At 34.0% G+C, this 27,974-nt stretch overlaps 1 protein-coding gene and 1 long non-coding RNA gene across 2 annotated transcripts; one reads left to right on the forward strand and one right to left on the reverse strand.

Moving 5' to 3' along the window:
- Window positions 1-27,974, forward strand: LOC133182317 (polyunsaturated fatty acid 5-lipoxygenase-like). Its single transcript, XM_061317110.1, has 15 exons — window positions 1-462; window positions 910-954; window positions 5,824-5,952; window positions 9,941-10,038; window positions 10,205-10,337; window positions 15,201-15,296; window positions 15,429-15,525; window positions 16,656-16,773; window positions 18,913-19,005; window positions 20,725-20,785; window positions 22,211-22,322; window positions 22,508-22,599; window positions 22,966-23,142; window positions 24,057-24,220; window positions 27,604-27,974. Exons 1-15 carry the CDS (start codon window positions 1-3, stop codon window positions 27,716-27,718), a joined length of 1,992 nt encoding a protein of 663 aa, XP_061173094.1. The 3' UTR covers window positions 27,719-27,974.
- Window positions 7,920-9,849, reverse strand: LOC133182323 (uncharacterized). The gene is made up of 3 exons (XR_009720534.1): window positions 9,792-9,849; window positions 8,798-8,903; window positions 7,920-8,454 (listed from the first exon to the last, which is right to left on the reverse strand). It is a non-coding gene; the product is annotated as an uncharacterized LOC133182323 (long non-coding RNA).

The following is a 27,974-nucleotide window of genomic DNA, read 5'->3' on the forward strand; positions in this document are numbered from 1 at the left end:
ATGATCACGTACGATATTAAAGTGAAGACTGGGGATAAACTGGGCGCGGGGACAGACGCTAACATAGAAATCGTCCTACTTGGTAGCTCAGGAAAGCAGACAGAACCTGCTTTTCTTGATAATTGGTTTAGAAATGATTTTGAACGTGACAACACAGATGTTTTCACCATTCAAGACAAAACAGATATTCCTGAAGTAACTGAAATCAAGTTGCGAAGAGATAAAGCGGGTTTGTTCAGCGACTGGTTTGTCGAAAAGGTTGAAGTAACCAATCAGAAGAGCGGAAAGACTTGTGTTTTTCCAATACTTCGGTGGATTCGCCCTGATGTTGACCTCTATTTTGGACGACATGATGTCTCTCTGCCACAGTTTGATCCTCGACCACAACAACGCAGTGCTGAGCTGGAGGAGAAAAGAAAGCTCTATGAGTATGAGGAGAAAAATCCAGGATTACCCGTGCAGGTATAAATGAAAAAGGTTAAGATAACGAACAGTAATCGATAAACAATACAATTCTGTGAAGAGGGCATAAAACACGAACCCCTGAAAATTCCAGAGGTGGGATCAGGTGGCAAGGAGGAGTAGGCATCCCCTGTCACACCGGCCGTGAGCCCCATGTATTCATTGGGTAGACGGAACATTCCGTAGTTGAATGCAGTATAAAAATACAGGCCTAACAATTGGTATGAAGCAAGTAAGCCAAAATACGACCCAATGAAAAGAAACAGATGAAATGCTGACTTTAAACGAGGCTGTTGAAATCCCTGTAACAACAACTATTCCGTCAGTAGCCTGCCTCGGTTTAAAAATTGATCGTACTCGAAAAAATGGAAATTTTTCATCATAAGAGAATATGTTTATGTATATTTTATAATGTAAAATATTCTTAATTGACTCTTTTAATAATAGGTAAAAAATGTCCCTGAGGATGAAGTTTTCTCTTCTTCTTTCAAGGTAGGTAACATAGATTATTTCTTTACAATCTCTGGAGATGATCAAACATTTATACATTAATTTTATCATTTTTTAATACAAAGGCATATCTACCAGATTCCTGAGAAATATATATATTTGTAATATCATCAACTCCATTTAGTGATTCATCTTTACGTTTTTCTTTTTTTACGTTGTGCGATATAATGTAAGAAATAATCTTTATGGAGAACAATTTACAATTGTATATAACTTTACTGTAAAAAATAATTTTTATACCAAAGTGAACAATCAATACAAACCATATTTTTAATCTTGAAACAACATTGTATGACAAAGTAATTATTTGTCCCAAGTTGGGGATGGAAGCACAAAGACACTTGCCAATCTTTTGAGAGCGGACTGGTAAATGAGCCCTCACTAGCTAAACTTTGCTTCTCTAGAATTGTAGCTACACTACTTTTCCATAGAACTGATGTCAATTCAGTATATGAATTACATAAAATGTAAAATAGCATTTCCATCAGGTACTTTTAAAAAAAAAGAAAGAGCTTTCATAGAAAGCTTAAGGAGCCTTCGTGGCAAGTTCGGAGAAGAAACAATTTATATGTATCGCTCGATACAATCACTCGAGGTTTCCAGCACAGCTCTCCTGGCAAGACATGAATTAAATACTGGTAGTCAATTGCAAGTGTTGAATTTACAAGATTGTGAATTGATACATTTCTAAAACACATGTAATTCTCTCTCTTTTATTTTAATTGAACTAGAGAGATATTGCTCGACAAATCAGGATATGATTTACAAAGCTTTAATAATTGATGTTATTCCGTTAAGTACTATTCCACGTATATAAAAACATCAATTTTTGGAGGATTTTCAGCTATTCAAAAACATTAAAAAAAAACCCATTCAATAGCCAAAAGAAAAAAACTATGCTATTTGAAAAGACCTCATATCCTTTGGCTAAAAACAACTTTAAAAAAAATTGTGTAAATTATTATTAATAATTTAAACTATGGATGAGTTTAATGCAAAAATAAAATCAATTTCACTATGTTTGATTAACTCCAGTATAAGCAAGAGATGTATGCATGTGAAATGAATTTGACATTTCAAAATAATTTCTTTTTATTTCCAACTAGTCCATGAGCCAGTCCATGGATTTTTCCCGTATCGATGCCATCTTGGCTGAATAATTTTCCTAGTTTTATTTGAAGGACAGCTACATGTATCTCAAGTGTCAGAAAATGTGAGATAGCTTTCTACTGGTTGTGGCTTAGTGGTGTATCAACCATTTATATACACCCATCCAAAATGTTACTTCTCTTAACTGTGTCTATGAAAGGAGAAGGTGCATTTATTCAATACGCACTTCCTATTTTATTTTGATTGATATCTTCTTGGAAATCGTCTTAGATGCAGTTCATGCTATTTACTTTTCAATATTATTCAATTTTGGCTCTGTAATGATCCTTCTAAATTATATAATGATATAATCCTAAATCCTACCCATGATCATGTGGAACATGCACTTTTGACATTATAAACAGCTGCAACAAATTATATCTGTGACAATCAAAAATACATTGCTGGGTCATTTTATTAAAGTAATTTTATTCTTTAATAGATATCTGATTGATTGATTGATTGATTGTATGTTGTTTAACGTCCCATTCGAGAATTTTTCACTCATATAAAGACGTCACTTTATACCGTTGAAGGGTTTCAAATTTTGACCTTTACTTGGCACTCAGGGCCATCTAGCAGTGAGGGATCTTTATCGTGCCAACGCCTGCCGTGACACGGGGCCTAGGTTTTGAAGGTCTCATCCGAAGGACCCGCAACTTTCACTTCAAAGTACCGAGCGCATGGGTAAGGAACGTTTGCTACCCATTTTTTATCGACTTAGGTCAGTCGCGGCCGAGATTCGAACTCATTACCTCCCGATCACGGACCGAGCGCTCTACCGATTGAGCTACCGTGAACGGTCTAATTTATATATATATATTATATTTGAAAACATATTTTAGGTAGCAAATATATATATCTTGACTTTAATAAATCTTTATCCTTACCCCAAAAAATGACAAATTCCGAAAATTGACGAAAGTTTCCTTCGATTAACTCTGTGTATATATTTTTTTCATACACAAGTATGATATTTCTATAACATTTGAATAATTTTTCTAAAAGTAATTACGAAAAGAATGTAAAAATCATGGTCCATCACGTCAATATGTCATAAGGATAATCCTCTAAGGTCAAAAGGTCACAACTTTGGCAATATCCTGATAATCTGTGTACTGTAAACGTATTACATTTAGCTGTGTATTCTATTTAGCGCCTTTCACGGAAAGCATCTTCCGCTAAATCAAGCACATCGCTAAATGTCTTGTTTACATTTATTCATATAAGCACATTCAGAAGGCGCTAATTCAATTCTACAACTAACTTGTTAAGAAATCAATTTCCGGCAAATATCGTACACGCCAAATGAAATACATTTACAGTATTTCACGTGTCAGGCATCAAATATGCTTTAGTTACAGGTTTGATGGAAGTTACAATGTGGCTTTTTTTATTTGTTTATTGTTTAACGTCCCTCTCGAAAAAAAATTTCACTCATATGGAGACGCCACCACTTGCCGGTGCAGGGCTACAAATTTGACCTATACTTGGCACTTAGGGCCATTGAGCAGTGAGGGTTTTTTTTCGTGCCAGCACCTGCTGCGACACGGAACCTCGGTTTATACGGTCACATCCGAAGGACCGGTCTCCACGTCCCGCAGTGGGATTCGATCCCGCGACGTAAGGATCAACTCTTACTCCACAACTTTACAGCAGACGCTCTAACCACTGCGCCACGTTGGCGACTACAATATGGGAGAGAACAAACTAATTTGCATTATATATATCGTGCGTCACATGAAGGTACCGGTAACTGGAACTTGCATCTCTACGCTATAAGCGAACTTATCTCATGGTGTTTTGCATACGATAAACTGAATTATGCGCGATTTTTTCCCTCATATTTTGCCCAGAATACAAATCTAAAGAAAAGTCATTATTGTGTGTCATCCTGCTTTAACTTTCTGAGAGAGATTAAGCGATGTGACCCCAAAAAGTTATAGAAAAGGGCTTCTGTACAAAAGGAGATGGGTGAACAAGGCGTGCAGAATGCCTATAGCTTCAAATATATATATTTAAAAAAATCATACTCAATTTGTGAATTTGGTAATTTGAGCAAAGTTCTCATTATAGAAATTTATGAAATTACGATAAACAAAACTTTTCTAAGGATTATTTTCTCGGAATTTTTTTTCTGTTATTAAAAAAATAATATGGCACTCGCGGTGTTCGAACCCTAGGAATAAAAATCGTTAGTATCATTTTCCTTTGAGACCAACACACTAACTACTACGCTGCGCACCTCTTGACGAATAGAGGAATTTTAATCATATTTGTGATATGACCCTTGACTAAATGGACTTCAAGTATTTCTCGGAAAGATGCGAATGTTGTGTCAAGAAAGTGTATTTTTAAGGTACAGTGGGGCATAGCTCCATGTTTTTGTTTACCAAAGTATGTATATTTTAAGGCAAACTTTGAGGATAAACTTCCAAAAAATAGAGGGAAGATCCACTCATATAAAAAAAAATTGTGTTATAGTATGAGAAAATGATCCTTTTGCCCTCTTTAGTGTGTTTATACTATTTTCATAGGCAACTAATTTAAACTTTGTGAGATTTTTGCAAATTGCATCACAACAAAAGTGTCAATGAATATACTTTGGGACATACATACATACAAAATGAAATAACCCTAAACTCTTAGATGCCTAAAATATGTTGGTGTCTTCTTAGTAAAGAAATTCTGTACAAAATTTGAAAGCATACTGTTCAATCTTGTCACAATAAAAGTGATGACAGATAGACAGATGGACGGACAATGTGGTTCCTATAAGGCCATCTCATTTCATGTGGGACCCTAACTATCTCCCTGCTAAACAAATTTGAGTTCTATTCACCTGAGCCATTCTTAGTACTTGTGTACCCAGTCTGATTGTGCAGATGTTCTGTAGAAGATAAAATTAGTGAAGAGCTTACGTATACAGAGAGACAGGCAGCTGGATATACATTCTACATTCATTGTCCAAGTTCGAGGGTAATATGCGTTTTGTAGGACCAAAGGACCAAACAATTTGTCTTAAGCAAAATTTTCATACATTATTGACAACAAATATCGAATGCAATCGATTGTGAAGCAAACAAGTTTAAAATCTGACGTCACATCACAGTAGGTCATACGAATATCTTAAGTAAAACTGCCATCGTAAATGTTTTGTAAATTTTCGACAATGATTGTGAAAAAAATAAAAATGCTTTTGTAAGTTGCATTAAAACCCAATTAAATGTGTATATTTGTTTTATCAGTTGTATTTTACAATAAAATCGGTTCTAAAATACTAACGAGAAGATAAGGTCTCTCTTAAAGTTTTAAATTTTCAAATAATTACACGTAAGAATCTCTTAAGATTTTTTGTGAAAAAAATGAACTCGTAAGATTTCGCTTACGATGGATATTCATCGTAAGATGTTTTGTGAAAAGATCTACTGATCTCTAAATTTATCTATTCAAATTGCAAATTTACAGAAGCTCTGAAAATTCTAATTACGTTATAAATTCGTGTTTATACACAGGTTACCAGTATGGCTTTTTTCCATCACGTACATTTCTCAAGGAAATTGTTTGTACAGTACACTTCAAGATAGCTTTCCAAACGCATTTGTAATTCATTTTAACGGCAATTCAGAAATAATGAAAAAGAAAAGTTTTACTAGCAAAAATTACAAAATTATACACAAAATCACGGTTTCATTTTGACAGTTTGATGTGCTACAAAAGAAATACACTCTAAAGGCGAGGAAAGCATTTAAGATGATTTTTGAAGATGGATCATGGAAAACCTTAGATGACTTGACAAGTGTCTACTCAAAAACATTTGGAGAGCCGAAGGTAACACATCAGTTGTGGTATATAATTTTAATCTTTGCTATGGAATAATACACAAAAGATTTCTTATTACATCTAAACTGTAAAACATGTAGATAAATATTCAGAGGGTTTTAGTAATTTAAAAAAAATGGATTGTGATAAGTATTATATTTTAAATATCCATAGACAAAGAAGGCAAACGTCTCCTCTTAATCTTGCGATCTGTACCCTATCAGTATGTCCTTTCACTATTTTCGGAAGATACTAATTAAATGTCTCTAAGTTTCAAAGTTCTTGTATGATTTTCTACGGTCTTAGCAATCATTTTGTCTATCTAAAGAATATCATTCAAAAAAAGGACACAGTAGTCGAAATAGTTGCCTCATTAATTAATTTATTATTATTTTTAAGTATTATTTCCATTGACTACATGTAGAGTATAATTTATCATGACTAACTTTTCCAACTTTCTTTAAATCAGAGACATATAACAGAGGGACCGCTGACTCATTCGGGGCGTCTCTAGACTTTTCACTTTAAGCTGGGTACTTTAATTCCGAATGGAAAATGATGTTCCGATTTTCGCAGCGCCCTCACCGGGAGGCATAGAAACTATAAACAGTATGGCGTTTCATCATAGAATGGGTAGTAAACATCGCTACAACTCCAATTTTAAGCAAAATTTACTCTTGGCATTAATCGTCGGGGGATGAGTTACTTTCGTTTTCATGACGACAAAGAATTGAGAACAAATTTATCTACAGTAAATAGATGGAATCGATCTTCTAACCCCGACTCGAGTTGCATTTGTTCATGATTGATGGCTTGTCTTCTTTACAACCTCCACACTAAGAAATACGCTGTAACATGTATTTTATTGTGTAGGATAAGAAGACCTCTTTTGACGAGGCCATTTGTTTGCCGTGTTGGTTTTGCACTGGCATGCATTATATTATTTAGTGCACGGTTACCTACATGTATACGTATAGGTGCTAGATTTCATTCAGCTAGGTTGGTGTATTTCCCGTATTTTTTTTATATATCGTTATATAAATATATCTGTATACATTCAATAAAATTAAACTAAAAAATCGCTAAAATTAGCTTTAAAAAAAAATATCATATTGCTGTATATAAAATATATTATTTTATATTTGATTTTTTATTATATTTATAACATATCTAAAAACACAAAATACACCATCCTGAAACCAAGCATAGATTGTGACTTGTAATCTAATCAAGCAACTCATACATTTTTTCATTTACTGCATTTTTAAAACATTGTTACAAGTGCCATTTTGCTTTAAAGAAGTTAGATGAAAAAAAAAATTAACTAAAGTGATGCTTATCAAGAAAACCCTATCAAAGTGCACTCGGTCTATGCAACTTAAGTAATGATAATGGTTTTAGGAGCCCTCTATTCATTGCACACTTTAGACGTATTATGTGGTACTTATATGCAGGAAGACTGACCTTCTGTTAGATCTACATTCTAATTAAAAATGAAATAATTTGAAATTTACAGTATATTCATTCATATTAATCACTTCAAGCATTCTTAAAATTTATTAAGCCAAAATAAAATTTAATGAATACTTTATTTACATGTATATCAGCCCTGCAAGCTGACACAGTTAAAGAATGTTTTCCCATACAAAAACCCTTTATTTACTACAAAGTATATTTATATGTAACAAAGCTTTAAACAGTTTAAATCTGATGAAATGTAAAAAAAAAAAAAAATCAGAGAGAGGATGATAAAGACTCGATCTTTGTGAATATGTAGAGGTACTTGATTACTTTGTCTTTTATTCAAATCTAAATGACAAACATGTACTCTTGTATGTACATAACATTGTATATATATATATATATATATATATATATATATATATATATATATATATATATATATATATATATATATATATATATATATATATACTTGAAAAAGTAGGTGTTCAAAAAAGACAAAAATACTGGTATGTATTGGTTGACTTCAAGTTAGTTTTATTGTCACACATTTAGGCCTTGCACTAAATTCCAGTTCATATGCATCACATTGAAATTTGAAATGTACATCACATATATCTTTTCTTTACTCAGAATTTACAGTCCAAGGAGTGGAAAAATATGTGGAAAAATATTCAATCATTAAATTCTTGGAAGTCATGAAAAAAACCTTTATAAATGTCCTGGAGTGAGAGATAGCTCAGATTTTACCATTAAAAGTTAAGGATATCATTAATTCAGTTGCAGTATTGTTGAAAAACAGCGCAACAGTGGTGCGATACAAGCCAATGTTTGTTTCAATGGCGTTTAGAGTTTGACCAAGTTTGATGCAGCAGCATGGTACAATTTTAAGCTTCGCAGCTTACTAAACTACTATTCTTCGCCTTTTTCATCCTAAGATCTCACTTAAAACACCCTTATAAAGCAGGTCAAGGTCCAAGGTCTTCTGGGAAGACAACAGGAAACTTCAGAATCTTGTTGAGTCAATCAGTAGAGGTACCATAATATCTGAAAATATGAAAATACAAAATCAATAAATAAAAGAATTAATAGCTCCATGAGATATACTTGTTAAGGCAATTGTCCATTATAAATATGTATATTTAAAAAAAAACAACACACACACACACACACTACAAAAGCAGTTTAAAAAAAAAAACATTCTCCCCCTAAAACAAGGGCACAGCGAGGCGGAGCATCCCCTCACAAAGGGCATAATTATCTTTAAATCAAGACAGCATTCGACATCGATCCTGATGCAAATTAATTTAGATGTTAACAGTTACATGTAGCAGGTTGATACATTTTTTTTAAATCATTGTGACATAATAGAAAGAAAATTGCCACTCACTTGATAGATTTATGGTGGTGGGAATAAAGTCCCACATTAAAATAAGCATTCTGCATTTTTTACCGCTGGCAAGCTGTATCTGTTGCTGAGGAAAGTGATTTCATACCTGGAGATTACATGAAGAAACAATTTTCATTAAAGTGAATAATTAGTACATGTTTACATGATGTAAAAAATTAACATGCTGATTATTCACTCTTGGATATACAAAAATTCAATCACATGACAGACTACATAAAACCATTCAACATTTTATATGATAAAATAATACATCCCATGACTATCATCAGGTCTTATGTTGAGAAACTCTCAGGCCCCACAGGTGGGAAGGAATTTCAGTTTCTGGAACACAACCCATTTTAGAAATTTTGGTTGAGCCAAAAAAAAGTTTGACTTTAATTTAATATTTTTCTTAGGGGACACATTAAAGTAACTGTACAGTAGTTTCTAATGTTTAGGCTTTGTATACACTCTGACATGTAAGATGTAGTATCGGGGGGGGGGGTCCCTTTTCCAAACATACCCTTTTACACAATCTTTTACTGTTGAAAATATCCACTGAAAGCTGCCCCCCCCCCCTTCTCCATGAAATAGGATTTTCGAGTTCTGACAATTTTACTTTTTTTTTTTTTTTGCTTGTCCAAGATTTTCAGATATAACCACCCACCCCTTTAAAAAATGATACTTAACTACGTGCCTGTATACTGGCAAAATTATTTTCCTCTTGCTCACCGGTTCTTACGGGCCTGAGTCTACAATTATCCTGATGATATAAGGGAACAACCTATACAAGACAAAATTTTAACTCAAATTACATGTATTGTATCGATGTGACCATGACTTGCGTGTCAACATCTGATGATCTAAGTTCTACTTCTTTTTTTTAAATTCTCGTTATAGCTGGAAAATCACATCTAAGATATCGCCTTATGTAAATAGTAATTGACGTAAAGGCTATATATAATAAAATATAGAATATAATCGCAATATTTACCCCAAAGGCTGTGAAGACAACACAGCAGCTGTTATGACAGGAAGTCTTTCTATGCCTCCCGGTGGGGGCGCTGCGAAAACAGGAAGGTAATTTGGCGCGAAAATGAGTCAGCGGTCCCTCTGTTATATGTCTCTGTTTAAATCAATCAGGGGATGCAGGATTGGAAGAGTGACGTAAGTTTTGGATGGCAACGAATAAACAGTGTCAACCCTAATCTGATTCGGCTCTGTACACATATACCAGACAAGTATGGGGTTGTTTTTAATTAACTTGCTTATCTAAAGATAAAATAAAACAACGTTTTTCTGTTTAGTAGAGATTGTACGTGTAAACAAGAACAATAATCTTGTTTCCTGGTTACTGTTAAAAAATACCATGGTAATATTTATTATTCAAAATTAAATTCTATTCAGATTTGGGGTGACAGAGAAAATGATCAAACCTTTCTTAGAGGGCCTGACTATATCCCAAGCCATCAGTGACAAGCGTTTGTTCATCATTGATCTGGAAATATTGGATGGAATTTCTTTTGTCGAGGGCTGTGTTGTAAGTTTAAACATTGCACCAGTGTAAACCACTTCGTAGTCTTGGCAAACATTTATAGTTTTTAAAAACGAAAATGCATGCACAATCCAGCAGATTTGCACTTTTATTCAGAGTATCAAGTATTTTCTTTAAAGCAGCATTATATTGGGAAGGGTTTACGTGTATATGCCCAAACCCAAGAAAATGACTATACTTGCTTATCTGTAAAATGTACATGTACGAGGGTTGATCAAAAAGTAATGTAACAACTTCGATAAAACTGCTACTAGTCGACGTAAAACAACAAAGTCATAAATGATGGAAGCTATATTTATTTCAAATCAAACCGGAAAATTTCAATTCAACATAATTCATACTTATCGTATAATTTACAAAGTGCAATTTTGGTAGTCGCCGCATCTAAATAACGTCATATAATGGATGCACGCCGTCATACATTCAAACATTTTCCAAAACAAATTTTTGAGAATCCCGAACACGTTCACAAATTTCTGTTCTTTAAGAATTATTGGTACCCATCGTACACTCATTCTTTTTATCTTTTTATAATTAAGTCCTCTGTCAAAATTCTTTGAACAGTACAATAAGACAAAGTGTTCATATCCTTTTACATAACAGATACACGCATGTCTTTTGACAACATAATACACCAGTTAAACTTTTCCGTCCGACCTCTCATCTTTTGGTCTTCCTGTCCTCTGCTAATCATTCAATGACCCATCACCCTCCCCCAAATCGCTGAATCCATCTATAAAGAAGACTCTTATTTACATTCTTTTCACTGTGAGTCTGATTGATCAACGTTACTGTCTCTATATGTAATTTCCCAATTTTAAGTAAAATTGCAAAATGCATTACAGCTCTTTGCGGCGTTTTTCCACATTTTGACACTTCCTTTGTTCAATGCATCAGAGTAAAACACAATGTTTATAGTCAAAAATAGAAATAAAGTCATTTCATTTTCAACGGATCATTAAAAAATGACGTTAATTTTGTCTTTTTAAATTATTAGGCGATTAGGCGCAATTTTTGATGTTTTTGTAATGTGTTTGTCTTTTTAATTTCATCCTAAAAAAATCTCTTTAAAACGTGACGTTTAGTTGTGACGCGGCGACCCCCCCCCCATACCTTTGTTTGAAACATCTGTGAAATGAATTTAATTTAACATTATTGAACCAAAATTTCAATGATAATTAGATTTATATATGTGCATATTTTGGTATATTTTATTTGATAATATGACACCAAATATAAAACATATAGACACTGTGAGATTACTTTTGGATCCACCCTCGTAGTTACATTAATATATTCAAAATTCAGATTAGATTTGCTTTCACATATCATTGTCTCTACGTGCATTGTATGTGTAAAGTACACGGGCATATGTATTTGTGTTTCCCTTGTATTATTCTTTTTTTATTAATGTTTATCTTTTACTAGATTGGTGGATTTTGTCAGATGAACCGTGGTATCATTTAAGAAATCAAAAATGCCAAATACAGTTTTACATTGACGTCATGAAAAATTAAATTTAATCTGCTGACTTTTGAAAAATTATGTGTTTAAACGTTTAACTGTGCAGATATTTATTGCACATCGATCAAAAATGTAAATGGATCTAATAAGGTATCGTTTACGGTATTTGACCATTTTGAAGGTGTATATAAAGATACAGATTGATACGTGATGAAATCTATACCATAAAATCCTTCAAGCTTTTTTGAAAATTAATCAAATAAGCAACACGTACTCTAGATTAAGCATTCTCTATCCAGAGTTGTCTGCCGCTACGCTACAAACACTTCTGTCAACGCTCGTGTACAAGATTCTTTTATGGTGAAAATTTGAAATTAAAATCGTAATTAACTTTTGTAGTTATTGATAAAAACGATAATTTATCATTTTCTTCAAATCTATCACCCTTTAAAACGCTCTGCGGGCGCCCTATAGTGAGCAGTCTGTCCGTCCGTCCGTCCGTCCGTCTGTCCGTCCGAGATCTCTTGTCCGGAGCATATCTCCTCTCTCCTTGGCCCAATCTGGTTCATACCTCACCCACAGAGTGCCTTTGGATAAAGGATGTGCAGTGACCTTGAACCATGTTTATAGGTCTAAAGTTAAAGTCATAGCAGAATTATATGAAAAATCCTTGTTCGGAGCATATCTTCTCTCCTCTTGGTCCAATGTGGCTCATACTTCACTCACAGAGTGCCACTGGTCAGTGGATGTGCAGTGACCTTGAACAAAGTTTCTAGGTCAAGGGTCAAGGTCAAAAATAGCCTCTCTGTTCAAAATTTTTGTTTGGTGCATAATTTCTTTCCCTTAAGTCCAGTCATCCTCAAACTTTACCAATTAACTTAGAGTACGAAACATTTGTAATTTTCCTTCCATATTTTGATAGAGGAAATGCAACATTCGTAATTTTTGTGCCATTTTTTGATAAAGGGTATGGAGCACTCGTGATTTTCGTGCCGTTTTTTATTATAAAAAGGATGACATAGAAGCCCTTTAGACTCAAACCAGGGATGGGCACGATTACTGAAAAATGTAATCGATTAATAATCGATTACTTAGAGGAATTTTGTGTAATCGATTATTAATCGATTACACTCATTTTTGTCCTGTAATCGATTGTAATTGATTACTTTGGAAGATGTAATCGATTAGTAATCGATTACTACAAGTTTTTAGCCCTTCAAATATCAAAGCAATATTGAAATGGTAAATGTTCATGTCATCCACTGAAGTTTGAATGTGTTCCTGCAGTTTCAGTGCAGATTCTTTTAAGGTTTTATTCTGGCTAACATTCTCACTAAATGCCCAAATGAGGGATTCTCTACCATGGAAAGTGGAGACATGATTCCTACAATAAAATATGCCATGGAATTAATTATTCCTTTCAACCATGGATCTGAACCTCCATATTTATGGACTTGTTGCAAAAATTATTTAATATTTCATTGTGAATTACTTCATTAGAAGTATTTGGGCCGCCCGTATATTGACAGTACACATTTAACTGTATGTGTCTTTTTCCAAAAAATAAGTAAATTAGAACTCTTAGTAATAAACATGTCAATTAAATGTGTCTTTAAGCAATGAAACTAATAGCACAATTTCATTCTGTATTGAAATAAATGTTTTGAGAGCTATTAATTGTTTTAATAACATTGTCTTCAATGGAATGAAAGTTAAACTCTAGGTAGTTCACAGTTTACACCTCATTATCTGCAAATCAGGGATGTCTCAGTCAATTAATTAGCCAAGATAAGCAAACACAGTGACACACTCCCTCTCTTACAGACACTTATAACCTCTTACTGATATAAAAGCAACCTTACAATTTTGAATGGAAACATGAGAATGATTTTGCAATTTTTTAAAGTTACTAAAACACAAGTTTGAAGGTGTTTAAACATTTTCAGATATGAACAAGTATTTCCATCTTCTTACTTTTTCGAGTACAATGTAGTTTATTTACAAAATTATTTATATTTAATACAGCACTTAAGTCTGTTTTTGCTATTTATAATTTTCTATTACAATAAAGACAAAGTTTTTCAACATCTGAAAATATGAAAAAGGATATGCAGCAAGAGGACAGTGGGTCAAATGTAAAATGCACACGAAAAATCTGTATATTTTATTATTAAAGGGTTAAAATACACTTCTGAATTATTTAATACTAGACCAGTAGGTCTTTAATGCAAATTTTATTGAGAACATTATTAAACTTATGATAATAAAAGTTAGGAAATCCAAACATTACACTAGGTGGTTTATACTTGATATTTATGTGTGACTGACTGGAAATAATTCTCCAAAATAACACCCAATTGTGTATAAAATAATCGAAAGTAATCGAAAAAGTAATTATAATTACATTAAAAATTTTAGCTGTAATCGATTAAATTACGATTACAAGTAATCGAAAATCTCTTCGATTACAGATTACTGTCGATTACTTGGAAAAAAGTAATCATTACAACCGATTACGATTACTCGATTACGATTACCCCCATCCCTGACTCAAACAACACATTCCTTAATAGTACACAAATGTTCCTCTTCAAAATAAACCCTTTTCAGCTACCTTACATTTTTATGTTCATTGCTGAAAGCGGGGCCCTTTGAGACCATCACAATGATATCTAGTTTTCATAGTTTAGGTAACTATTTTGCGGAGAAAATTTAATAAAAAATCCTTCTATGGGATAATAGATTAACAAAAATCCTGTTTATGGATAAGTTTTTTTGTTTGTATGTTGTTTAACGTCCCTCTCGAGAATTTTTCACTCATATGGAGACGCCACCAATTGCCGGCGGAGAGCTGCAAATTTTGTCCTATGCTCGGCACTTACGGCAATTGCGCAGTGAGGGATCTTTATCGTGCCAGCACTTACTGCGACACGGGGCCTCGGTTTACCCGGTCTTCAAGTCCCACAGTGGGATTCGAACCCGCGACGTAAGGATCAACTCCTTACTTCGCGACTCTAGAGCAGACGCTCTAACCACAGCGCTATCAGGCGACGTTTATGGATAAGAAATATAATTAAAAATTAAAAATAATTCAATTTTTCATCTTTTACAAATTTAGCAAGAATCTTGTATAACAAGCGTTGACAGAGGTGTATGTGGGAGCGAAGATGGAACGACAACTCTGGAGAGAGAATGTAAATTAAGTACTGTGACAAATCGCAAATGCCCCCAAAATATGAATGTCATGATAATAGGTTAACGTTCGATATTCATTATGAGTATCACCATTTCTATAGATCGATGCAGCCATTAAATATGATACAGGAACAGCTTTAAAGATTAATGCTTGTATGTATTAAAATGTTCCCACTCTGAAATTTGCAGTGTCCAATTCCCATCGCCCTCTTCTTTGTTAACAGTAAAGATCAGTTAATGCCAGTAGCGATACAGCTTTTTCAACAAAAGGGAACGGACAATCCTGTAAGAACATTTCATACGTCAGCAACTTCTGAATTTAACTTCAAATGGAAAATGAAATGTATGGGAAAATGATACTGGAATCTATACTGAAAGACTGTCCTTTGTAATATATAAGTATAAACTATATTTCAGGTGTTTCTTCCCAGTGATCCACCTTATACATGGTTGATGGCCAAAATGTGGTACAACGTAGGTGACTCAAATTATCACCAAGCAATAACCCATCTAGGTAGAATATTGTGAATTCTTTAAATTTAAAGCATATTAATCACCGTAAATATATTCAGTTTAATACTGTCTTTGTAGCTCTGCTTATGATGAAATGTGAAAAATGGTACACATTCATGATTAATTGTTGTCAAGCATGTCTTTAGTACCTCTGCGCCCCACATCCCCCATCCCCCAAAATTAAAGCCGCCAAAAATTTTAATTCTTATGCAAGTTTATTTTTCAATAATAGAAGACTAGATTCACATGAATTCTGATCTCATAAAAATCTCATTAATATTACAGGATAAGAAAAGTTGATATTGATTATAATGTTACGGTGTTCCAAATAATTTTTCCTTAAGATTCTTTGCAAATTAAAAAAAAGTTCATGTTCTCATGAACTACCGTGAGTTGAGTAAGAATTTATCCATTGTGACCTAACTGAAGTCAAAAAAGAGTACAAACTTTTCTTTTTTCAAAGATGGTCGTTCAATGACAAAAATATTTGACAATCATCAGAAAAATAATGTAAATATAAGGAATGAATTTAATTTTTAAGAATTCATGAGGTTTGTTTGTTTGTTTGTTGTTTTTTTAACGTCCCTCTCGAGAATTTTTCACTCATATGGAGACGCCTCCACTTGCCGGTGGAGGGCTGCAAATTTATACCTATACTCTGCACTCAGGGTCATTGAGCAGTGAGGGATCTTTTTCGTGCCAACACCTACTGCGACACGGGACCTCGGTTTATACGGTCTCCTCCGAAGGACCGGTCTCCACGTCCCACAGTGGATTCGAACCCGCGACGTAAGGATTAGCTCCTTACTCCGCGACTATAGAGCAGATGCTCTAACCATTGCAACACTCGGGCCACGAGAATTTATGAGGTACATGAACTACAACGCTTCACGGCTGCATATTAATCATGAAGCGTAAACGCGATTCATGAAATATGCAGGCGTGAAGCGTCTTAGTTCATGTCCTCATGAATTCTCAAAAATTAAAATTCATTTCTTAAATAAGACATTCGAATATATTTAATTTTCGTTTGAAAAAAAAAATAAATAAAAAACCAAGAGATAATATCTAGAATATAATTTAGTCAATTATCGGTAAATGTCAATAAAATCATTTGTAATCAATATTTAGGCTACACCCATCTACTTATGGAAGGCGTGTGCATAGCAGCCAATAGATGTCTTTCGCCTTCCCATCCCATGTTTAAACTGTTGGCTCCACATCTACTCTACATTATTGCAATCAATAAGTACGTATATTTTATCCCGTTTGAAAGAAATGATTCTTTGTACAGATTATACATATACTTATAAAGATTTCCATAAACACGATCCATGGTCAGTAAAACACGAAAAATTCCTTTGGAAACAATACAGCAAAATAAAAAAGTTACGAGGGTTGTCCGGTAAGATCGTGGAAAAGCTGTCGAGTGAAAAATAATCAACACGGGTTGTAAACTTTTCACTATTCTTAGCACATTTTTATCAAGTGAATAAACATACCAAGATATGTTCAAATAAACAAAATATTTGATTTTGTTATGTGTGGTATCGCCTTACAGCGCACGGATGATGACGTCAAAGTGTCTAAAGAAGTGCCATGTTTCATCTTTGCTTAAAAAAATTGGATAAGCCCACTTAAATTCTGGATTTTCACTAATGCACACTTGAATTTTCCTTTATTCCTCCATAAACAAGCGAGGGGCCAATCTAGCACACACAAGGCCTTCTGGAGATTTTTATTAGAATTTGATGAATAGTAGTCTTACTGTATTCAAATATATAGGCGTCTTTTTTCGACGGTTTGCAGTGATAGCGTCTTTCGCTATTGCCAGTGGTTGTTCGTCCGTATATTTTGTTCTACTCTTGGACTTGATGAGAAATCTGCCGCCCATTCCACTTGTTTACAAACCATCTAGTGATTTGTTATATATTTTTTTTTATTTTCTGTTGTCATTTAAAGTCTTTAAACTTGTTATTACTAGACATTTATAAAACTGAACTGCTCTCTGGTGCATCTTAACATCATCAAAAGTCACCATTTTTCGTTTGTTGTGTTTACAATGAAATATATGAAGATAACGAACAGTATTCAGGCTCAAAAGTCCATCAAACAATACAAAATAGGAGCAGAGCAAACACGGACCTCCAGACATCAGAGATGGGATCAGGTGCCGTGGAGGAGTGAGCATCCCCTGCCGACCGGTCACACCCGCCGTGTGCTCCTTGTCATCATCGGGAAATAACGGAAAAATCCGTCGACAATTCAGTGTGTAAATAATGGCCTAACAATTTGTATGAAAAACGTCAGTCAGCATTTGACTCAATGATAAATTGTATTTGCTGACAAGGTCATTGTATCGACCATAGAACTTACGAAATGATGACTTTAAACGAGACTGCTGATATTCTTGTTTCATCAACTTGTTTGTCAATAATTTACCTCGTTTTAGAAATTGTACATACGTAGAGCATGCTCTTGCGTATCGAATCAACTGAGAGATATATACCCCGTATGCAGGTGATGAAGGTATATTGCTGCATAAGTAAGGGAAGTTGACGATTGAAAAGTTAAAATCATCACGTTTATCGTAAAGCTTGGTTGTTAGATTACCATTAACGTCTTTTTCAAGTAAAATATCCAAATATGAAACAGATGTTTCAGACTCTGTGATATCTTTTATCTCAAGCTCACAAGGATATATCGTATCGACATAAGAATGGAAATAGCCATTGTTAATTGACAATACGTCGTCGATATATCTAAATGTCGAGTTGAAGGCCACAGCAAGTGTTTTCTTCTCTTTCTCATTTCAAATGCTTGGCCGTGGAAAACCGCCGAAAATTAAGCAAATGCGTTGATATTTTCCATATGACGGCACAATAGACAGTGACTTTAAAAAATGATAATAGTTTCCCCAAAATTTTCTATATATGTAATTCTTTTATTTGGAAAGAATACTCGCGTCTTCTCTGATGTTACACTGATTTTTTTAGTCGTGCGCTTTAGGACCTTATATACCGTAGGCGCATTCAAGTATGATAAAAATCCTTATTATTGTGTAAATTAAATTTTTAGGGGAAAAATAGATGTACTCAAATATGATAATTAAATATTGCTGAAAATTTCAGTTTTATGTTCGCATTATTTTTCAACAAAAACACGTTGTCTGCGATTTTACCGGACAGCCCTCGTAAATAAGTCTGTACTGTAAAAGTTTGTAAACTGGCTAATTTCCTCTTTTTTGGTGCGTAAAATCTTTCCAAACGTTTTATATCGTGCCTTTTTTTTCAAAGGTACAACGGCTCAATCAATTTCATTCCTCCATATGTAACTTAATAAAGTGTCCATGAAACATTCCATTAATTATCTTTTTGAATATTATCAGCCTTGCCCTTGGTGTCCTTGTATCTTCTGGAGGATGGATTGATAAAACAATGGTGGTTGGAAGCAAGGGTGTTTTGGAGCTAAGTGCAAAAGGGTGAGTTTATTAGGAGTTCTTGTTTGCATCGATTATTTACAGTTCTATCACTCTTCTCCGGAAAGGATAATAAGTATCTGATCAGTTAGCTATAACCCTATACCCCCGAGTGTCTGCGTTCACTCGACGACAATATGCACCTATCCTAGCTCACTGCACATATTGTCGTCTATTGTCGCTGGCTGAAGGATAATACATGTACATTTTGTGTGGCGATATCATGTGCCTACCACCACCGCACTTATTGTCGCCCCACCGTTGAGGCTGCTTAAAGCTGAACAAGACTCGTAAATAGGCATACGTCATTTTCGTTATTATTATCTACGATATCAACACCAGGGTATACTCTTCGCATTCGTTACACCTGACTGCTTTATTGTCACGGGTATCGGCGTGGAATGGCGGCCCGTGTTAGTGCTGGTTATCTTGCATTACCTTTGTCTACATTTTATTGCATTTACGTGTATCTGTGTTTGTTTGTATACTGCACTGACCTGTACAACTATAATTGTAAGTTTCTTTGGTATCTTACTTTCCTGCATAAGAAAAAGTATTACAGTTATTTTTGTCGCTACCGAGTGCTGTATAGCATACGTCCGTCTACGCCGCATCTTCGCTAGCCAAGGGTTTCTGATACGCTACTCTCCTCATAAACTCTTGGCATACGGTGCTGACAAAAGACGGGATTGCTTTCGTCACGTGATCACGCTTCTTACCATGTACGCACAGATTGCGTCATCGACAGAAATAAAAAGCGAATTTAAAAATATGTTTTTAAAGAATAATTAACAAGAAGGCATTGAGTTATGTTAATTTGCTATTTAAACATGTTAAAATGCAAATCTACATCTTCAGTAGGATTCTTAATCACATATTTTGCATGTAGCTTAAGATATTGGATGACATCATATAGCTATTCATAGAATGGCATATTATCTTACGGATCGTTGTTTACTTGCGTTTTTCATTCCCGATATTAAAGAGTCGAGATATATCCCGAACGCAAATATCGTCATTTACAAAAAAACAATTGCTGATTGGTCGAATGATGTCGATCAACTCCAAGCACAGCTTGAGAAAAGATCCCAACTTTTTTTTACACCGTATGCCAAGGGCTTATGAGGAGAGTAGCGTATCAGAGACCCTTGGCTAGCGAAGATGTCTACGCCGGTGTCGACTGATTACACTGAACAGTGACTAGGTCAGGCCCTTTATATAGGGGTCCTCAGATATAGCAAGAGTCCGATCGAAAATGGCGGATAGATTCTTTTTACGAATCGTGTTCAGCTTTAAGGATTTTTTTTTTATAGTTTTGTGAATGCGAATGGTGTGTAAGACGTGTCTCATAGCCTATTTATACAGCGCGATTGTGACAGTGCATTTTGTCGTCTTAATTGTACATACATGTATTGCCGCCGGCTACAATGTGTACCTACCCTTATTGCACATATTGTCGTCCATCGGTACATATTGTCGTTTACTGGAATTTTATATATGTACATATTGACACCCCACTATAAGAGTTACAGTAATATGGATGATAATGATGATGTTATCGAAAATTATACATTCAGTTTGCTTATTAAGCAGCTGCTATGAACGCTTTATTTAACTAACATGTGTACAAGTACTACTGCGAAGAAGAAAATGGTGCAAATAACATAATGAATATAATTCGTAAAAAGGACCAGATACCTTTGATACATGTACATCTTTCAGGACAAGCACTTGGAGAATGGATGTAGAAGGAACTTATCCAGAATTTTTAAAACAAAGAGGGGTTTGTTACAATATATTTTCCTTGTTATTTTTAAAGAGTATTTCTTGCTTATTAGTTTACATTTGTTCATTGATATGTTCAAATTGCTGCAGAATACTAGTGTGCGCCTTTGTTAGCAGACATATTTTTGAATTCATATGAAGCAGAATTTATTCAACAACTTCTACATGAGAAGACGAAACCACTTCCTGTGGCCTTCAACTCGACATTTAGATATATCGACCACGTATTATCAATTGACAATATTTACTTCCATTCATATGTTGACTCGATATATCCCAGTGAGCTTGAAACAAAAGATACCACAGAGTCTGACACATCTGTTTCATATTTGGAAATTTTACTAGATATAGACTTTAATGGTAACCTAACAACAACGCTTTATGATAAACCTGATGACTTCAATTTTTCAATGGTCAGTTTCCCTTACTTATGTATCCCCATATCACCTGCATATGTGGGTTTTTTTCTCCCAGTTGATTCGACACACAAGAGCATGCTCTTCGTATGAACAATTTCTAAAACGAGGCAAGCTATTGACAATCAAGTTGATAAAACAAGGATATCAACAATCTCATTTGAAGTCATATTTCGCAAGTTTTATGGTCGATAGAATGACCTTGTCAGCAAATATAACCTATCATTAAGTCAAATGCTGACTGACGTTTTCATACTAATTGATAGGCCGTTATTTTCACACTGAATTGTCCACGGATTTTTCTGTTTTCCTGACAAGGAGCATACGGCGGGTGTGACCGGTCGGCAGGGGATGTGCACTCCTCGATGGCACCTGATCCCACCTCTGATGTTTTTGGAGGCCCGTGTTTGCTCTAAATGGACTTTGAGCTTGAATACTGTTTGTAACCTCCATATTTCATTCATAACAAAATCTTCGATAACGATATTAATTCCCCAACCCGTAAACTCTGAACAAAGAGGACTAAATTTTGTCATTTTTGGTTTATTTTGTTTTAAAAAAGATATTTATTCCATTTAGATGAAATAAAAAAATTAATTGCATGTTGTATATACCTCTGAATATGAAGTGTAAAATAAGATTTAAACATTCAAATTGTTGTGATTACTGGATATTGGTTAAATGAACGTTGAATAAATTATTACATTTCGAAAAATAAATCTGTGAAAGGACTTGCTTTGAAAAGACGTAAATGGCTTGATACAGATTAACCTTCCTTTTAAAATCTATATTTTGCCAGATAATGAATTTCGGGGTTTGAAATGCACTTTTATCAGCATCAAGATTTTATTGTTCTCTTCATCTTCAATTAGTACTACTAAAGTAATAAAAGGAAATGGATCTATGCTAGAACGTCTACAGAACAATTCTTTGTATCTAAAGCTATTTTTCTTATCATCCAAAAAAAGAGAAATGAAGATTAAATAATTTCATATCTGCTTTGACAGTTATTTTGCAAGGATGGAAAAGTTCTGCCTACATTTTACCAGCGTGACGATAGTCTTGAATTGTTTGAAGCAATTCGCAATTACGTCACCAAATACGTCCATCTTTATTACGGTGCGTATTCCTCCAATACTTTAAGACCAAACGTATATCTAGTCAATAAATTTAAAAATGAAGGATCGTAAAATATGACATCACTATTTGTTATGCATGAAAAAACTAAACTTTTAAATCATATACATTAATTAAGTAATAAATCAATGAATTAATTACTTATATAATTGTTCTTCAATAAACAGACACGAGTGATAAAATAAAGGACGATGCTGAAATTCAAAACTTTGGAAGTGAATTATCAATGCCGAAGTGCAAAGGAGGTTGCGGAATTTTGGTATGCGATGAAGCTGATGTTTTCTATCAAATTATTTTATTCAAAAAAGTATTTCTAAAATAAATGATTAAGCAACAGTTCATCTCAGCTTTCCTACAAATATCAACAATAATCAGGTTCAATAACTCTGAATAAAACCAATCTGTCAAATCACTGGACTGTTACAATATAGTGAAAATGCATTTATCTTTTGAAACCAAGTACATAGTAATCATGAGCTACGGTGTTTTATTAGATTTGTGAAATTCATTTTGATTATTCATCTATGATTATTAATAACTCACTGAGGTGACCCTTAAGGCTCTTGAGCATCCTGTTCTCATTTCTTTTGAATCATAATACTCCATATTATTTTCGTTATATAAGGGTGTTCCTTTCAAAGACGGGAAGTTCAATTCAGCAGAACAGTTGATACTTGTCTTCACTTCCGTTATTTACACCAGTAGTGTGGTACATGCTGCTGTCAATTTTCCTCAGTACGATACATATGGATTTCCCCCAAACTATCCTACCAAAATCAATGGAACACCCCCTAAAGATAAGGTACTTATTTGAAAAACAATATGAACACAAAAAACATTATACAAAATAAAACACTATTTTAAGCGATCTATGTGAGCGGATCAAAGGATCTGATTTTAATCAGATTGATGAAATAATAGTTTTATCACATTATTTTACGGCTCTTTCTTACATTATTTCTTATTTAATTTCTTTTTAACTAAGTAGAACTTAAAGCTATTCAATCTGGTATAAAACGTAGAAAGAAAAGTAATTTCTTTTATCAAAAATAGTATGATTATTAGTATTCTGTTGATAATAAAAACGTTAAAAAAATGTGCAAGATGTATTTTTAATTTTTTCAATTGTTTTTATGATATATTGAACATTAAAAAACCATAAATATTTTATTAATGCACAATAAATAATTCATATAATTATTTTTGTTGGTGACAGATTCCTAGTTAAAACTATTTTTTTCAAAATATGTACGAATAAATTAGACAATAAAAACATTTTTATGTGTCTTCATTAATTGCAGATGTTTGTAAAGAAGGTAAATGGGTTGTAAACTGGCGACAAAAAGGGAAGCAATCCAAAAATTGCAAAACGAAAGTGAAAAAGGGGTTGGGGGTTTCTGACTTATATATCATAATTATATTAAAAAATAATATTTATAAAAAGATCTGCACAGGTTGTTTATCACGCATGCATAGGGGGTAGGCATCAAAATTAACAGTCGGTTCGATATACAAGGTAAACACGACCACTAGTAACTAAATGACATTCAATTTCTAGCACCCAATCGCAGGCTTTAAATTTAGCTTATTAACAAGGGTTCATAAACAAGGTAAATTTGAAGGCGTTGCTTATTGTCTCCTCTTTGAAGACTGTTTTGTTCAGCTTTTTTTCGCTGACGAAATTTATATATTAACATTTTGATTCTGAAATTTCAGACACCATTGCAGGAAGAGGAAGTTGTGAAGGCCCTGATTGACAAGTCGACCACTTTGGACACCATGATTATTACGAAAATTCTGAGTGCACGGGGTACCAACGCCCTCGGTGACTTTGAAGTGGACTATATATATGACCCACCCGCAGTAACGATTGTAGAGGAGTAAGAAATCCGGTTTATTATACCTGCACTTTCTAAAGAAATTTCGGGTATATTGTTGTTATCCTGGTCTGTCCTTCCGTCTGTTACGTTTTCTTCTTCCTGAAATTCCTCTTAAAATTCATTTTTAGGATATGAGTATCCTGCAGATGTGCAATAAGGTTTCATTTCATCCGGGGGGGGGGGGGAGGAGACAAGATAGGAGTTGAAAAACTATGTTTCTTTGCTACAAAAACCTGCCTCTCAGAACTCCTTTCATTCTATGCAGTAGTCAAATCATTTTCTGCAAGATGATTGCTGGTGTCCTGTAGATGTGCCTTAAGATTTTGGAATTTCATTTTCACCCTCGGGGTCAAATGGGGTCGAAAAACGATATATTTTACAAAAACCTAGTTTCCAGAACTCCTTATACATTTAGCCAGTAGACAAATCATCTTTTGTAGGATAATTGTTGGTGTCCTGTAGAAGTGCAATAAGGTTTCAGAATTTTTATTTTCACCCTCGGGGCCAACTAGGGGTCAAGAAACGACTTTTTCACTTCACAAAACCCCTTTTCCTTAACTCCTCTTACATATTATGCAGTAGCAATTTCATCTTTTGTAAGATAATAGGGGGTGTCCTGCAGATGTGCAAAAAGGTTTTGAAATTTTCATACGCACCCCCTGGGGGCTAAATGGGTGTCAAAAAAAGTATTTCATTTCATAAAAACCTGGTTCCAAGAATTCCTCTTACATTTTACACTGTAGCCAACTCATTCTTAGCAAGATAAATGAAGGGCGGGGGTTCTGTAGATGTGGAATAAGGTTTCGTAATTTTCATTTTCATCGTGGGGGCCATTTGAGGTGGAAAAAACCCAACGTTTTAATGCCCCCGTAATCGAAGATTACTGTCCCACCATCTGTCTGTCTGTTTGTCCATAAAAATTTAAACTTGCCCATAACTTTTGATTTGTTGGAGCTATGGATTTCATATTTCACATGTGTTTTCCTTGTGACAAGACATTTCTTTGGGTACCATCATATTTGACCTTCTGACTTAGACCTTGAAGTTTGACCAAATTTCGAAAAATTTTACCAAACATTAACCTTGGCCATAACTTTTGAACAATTGCTGCTAGGGCTTTTAGTCTTCACATATGTAATTCTAGTGACAAGACCTTCCTTTGGATACCAAGAGCTTTGACCCTTTGACCTTGACCTTGGAGTTTGACCTTCTTTTGGAAAACTTTAACCTTGGCCATAACTTTTGAACAATTGGTGCTAGGGCTTTCGTTCTTCACATATGTTATCCTTGTGACAAGACCTTCCCTTGGATACCAAGAACTTTGACCTTTTGATCTTGACATAGGAGTTTGACCTACTTTTGAAAAACTCTAACCTTTGCCATAATGTTATGGAATGGTTGGTGCTAGGGCTTTCATATTTCACATGTGTATTTCTTGTGAGAAGGCCTTTCCTTGGGCACCATTTATTTTGACCTTGACCTTGATGTTTGACTCACTTTTGAAAAACTTTAACCTTTCCCATATCTTTTCAATGGTTGCTGCTAGGGCTTTCATATTTTACAGGTATGACCTTACTTTGTATACCAGCATATTTGATTTGCATTTGAGAAAGTTCAACCTTTGCTATAAGTAGCCATACGGGGGCATCAGTGTTTCCCAAACACATCTTGTTCATTTTACAGAACCCCGGTTTCAAGAACTATTCATACATTTTACGCATAAGCCATGCATTTCATATTTTGCAAGATAATTGGACGTGTCCTGCAGATGTGCAATATGGTTTAATGCTCATTTCCACCCTGATGGCCTAGTGGCGGTGGGGTGGGGGTGGGGGGTTCAAAAAATGATATTTTCAAGTTCTAATTTGGGGCGATTTTCTTCTTTTTTTCTCTTTACAGAAAAACATTTTTTGAAACTCTTTTTTTTTTCAGAAATCAGAATTTACTTCCTCACATTCTTTCATTTTCAGACCGAAAATAAACTATTTGAAATATTTAAAACATGTAAAGGTGAAGATAATGAACATTGATCCATCTAAATAAAAGCTACAAACAATACAAAGCAGTAAACAGGGCATAAAACACGGATCCCCGGAATTTCAAGAGGTGGGATCAGGTTCTCAGGAGGTGTAAGCATCCCCTTTTGATTGATCACACCCTCCGTGTAAATATTCAGGCACTTTGTCAAAAAATGTCAAAGGTTCCCTCTGGTCTCCTTGTTGTTCTCTCGCTGTTTTTTTTTTTTTTTTTTTTTTCAGACAAAAGCCCAGTTGTTTAACCCCAGCTGTTGCCAAGGTGTTATACGTATTATACTGTACAAATATTGACTGGAGTTGAGGGCATCATTGATTATATTAGCCCCGAGAGATGAAATATTGCCCGACGCAGAGCGGAGGACAATATATTCGTCCTAAGGGGTTAACACAATTGGTGTTGCCCGAAAATATAGTCAATAATTGTTTTGTTGTATGAAAAACAAATCAACTCAATAAAATAGTATTTTGCTTTCATTTATTACATAAAACAACTTATTTGTATCCCATGCATTGTTGCACTGCGTGTTGACTGTTCTGCTAGCGAATCTTCAAATTTCCATGATTTTGTTATATTTTTTTCATTATTTTTATTTTTTTAATTCACGACGATATAATTTCGTCAGAATAAATTAATCTGAAACAAAATCAATTATATTATGGAAAAACTCTCTGCCGGTCAATAGTGGAACTTAAATGATCGTCAATATTTTTAGGAATAGCTAATATCAGTTATGTTGACTTTTTCTCTGTATAGAGCTTTTCTCTACTGAATATAACAATCACGTACATTGACTATTTATTATTCAGTGTTCCTTTTGAAATCCTTTTTAGTCGTGAATATTTAGGAAGCCAACTGTATACGTATATGATGCAGTAAGCTTTGAGCTCTATATCAATCTCTAAAATTTGTGTTCAAGTGAGGGAGAATCTAAGTTGTTCGTTTATTTTAAATGCATTATATGAATTTCCGAATCTATCCTCTTTACTTCTCAACATCTAGAAGACAATTTTACATAAAAGCATCTAGTAGACAAGTTTCAAATAACTTGATATTGAATCTCAAAGTCCTCAGCAAATAGTAAAATTCTTGTGACATTAGTACAGAGTCCCAGTCCCAAGTGGGACTGAGTTGGTCAAAGCCAGAAGAATTTAAGATACTCAGGTGAATATTAAGATCCATGGGTTTCTCATTTAAGAAAAAATACACATATACAGAAACACATGTATATGGTCTAAGTCAAAATAAAACTTAAATAAAAATCACTTTGTTGAATTGTATAGAAATTAACGTTATTATCTTAATGCGTCTGAATTTGATAGGTAAAGAAAATGTTTTTATATTTACAGATTTAGAAAAGATTTAAAGAATATCAGTTCAAAGATCCATAAAAGAAATGAGAAGTTGGAGAGAGTGTATGAATATCTTCTACCAGAGGAAATCCCAAATTCCATCAGTATCTGATTCTGTATGAAGTATGAAAAAGTGTCCTATATGAACACTCATCCGTATTTTTTATTTTTAGGTTATTCTTCTAGCATCAATTGTGTATTCAAATTTCAGAATTGTTTTCTTGTATATATATTTTTAAGAGACATATAGAATAATAGCGAATTGTATTAACTAAACAATACTTAATTTGATAAAAGTAATTTTTTTTTTTCATGAAATTCTTATTATTTCCCATTTTATTATTTAAGAAGAAACCCAAGTCTACTGA

The sequence above is a fragment of the Saccostrea echinata genome, unplaced genomic scaffold (assembly GCF_033153115.1).
Source record: "Saccostrea echinata isolate AGI-Se365-2 ecotype Australia unplaced genomic scaffold, CSIRO_AGI_Sech_v1 ptg000009l, whole genome shotgun sequence".
Taxonomy (NCBI): Eukaryota; Metazoa; Mollusca; class Bivalvia; order Ostreida; family Ostreidae; genus Saccostrea; species Saccostrea echinata.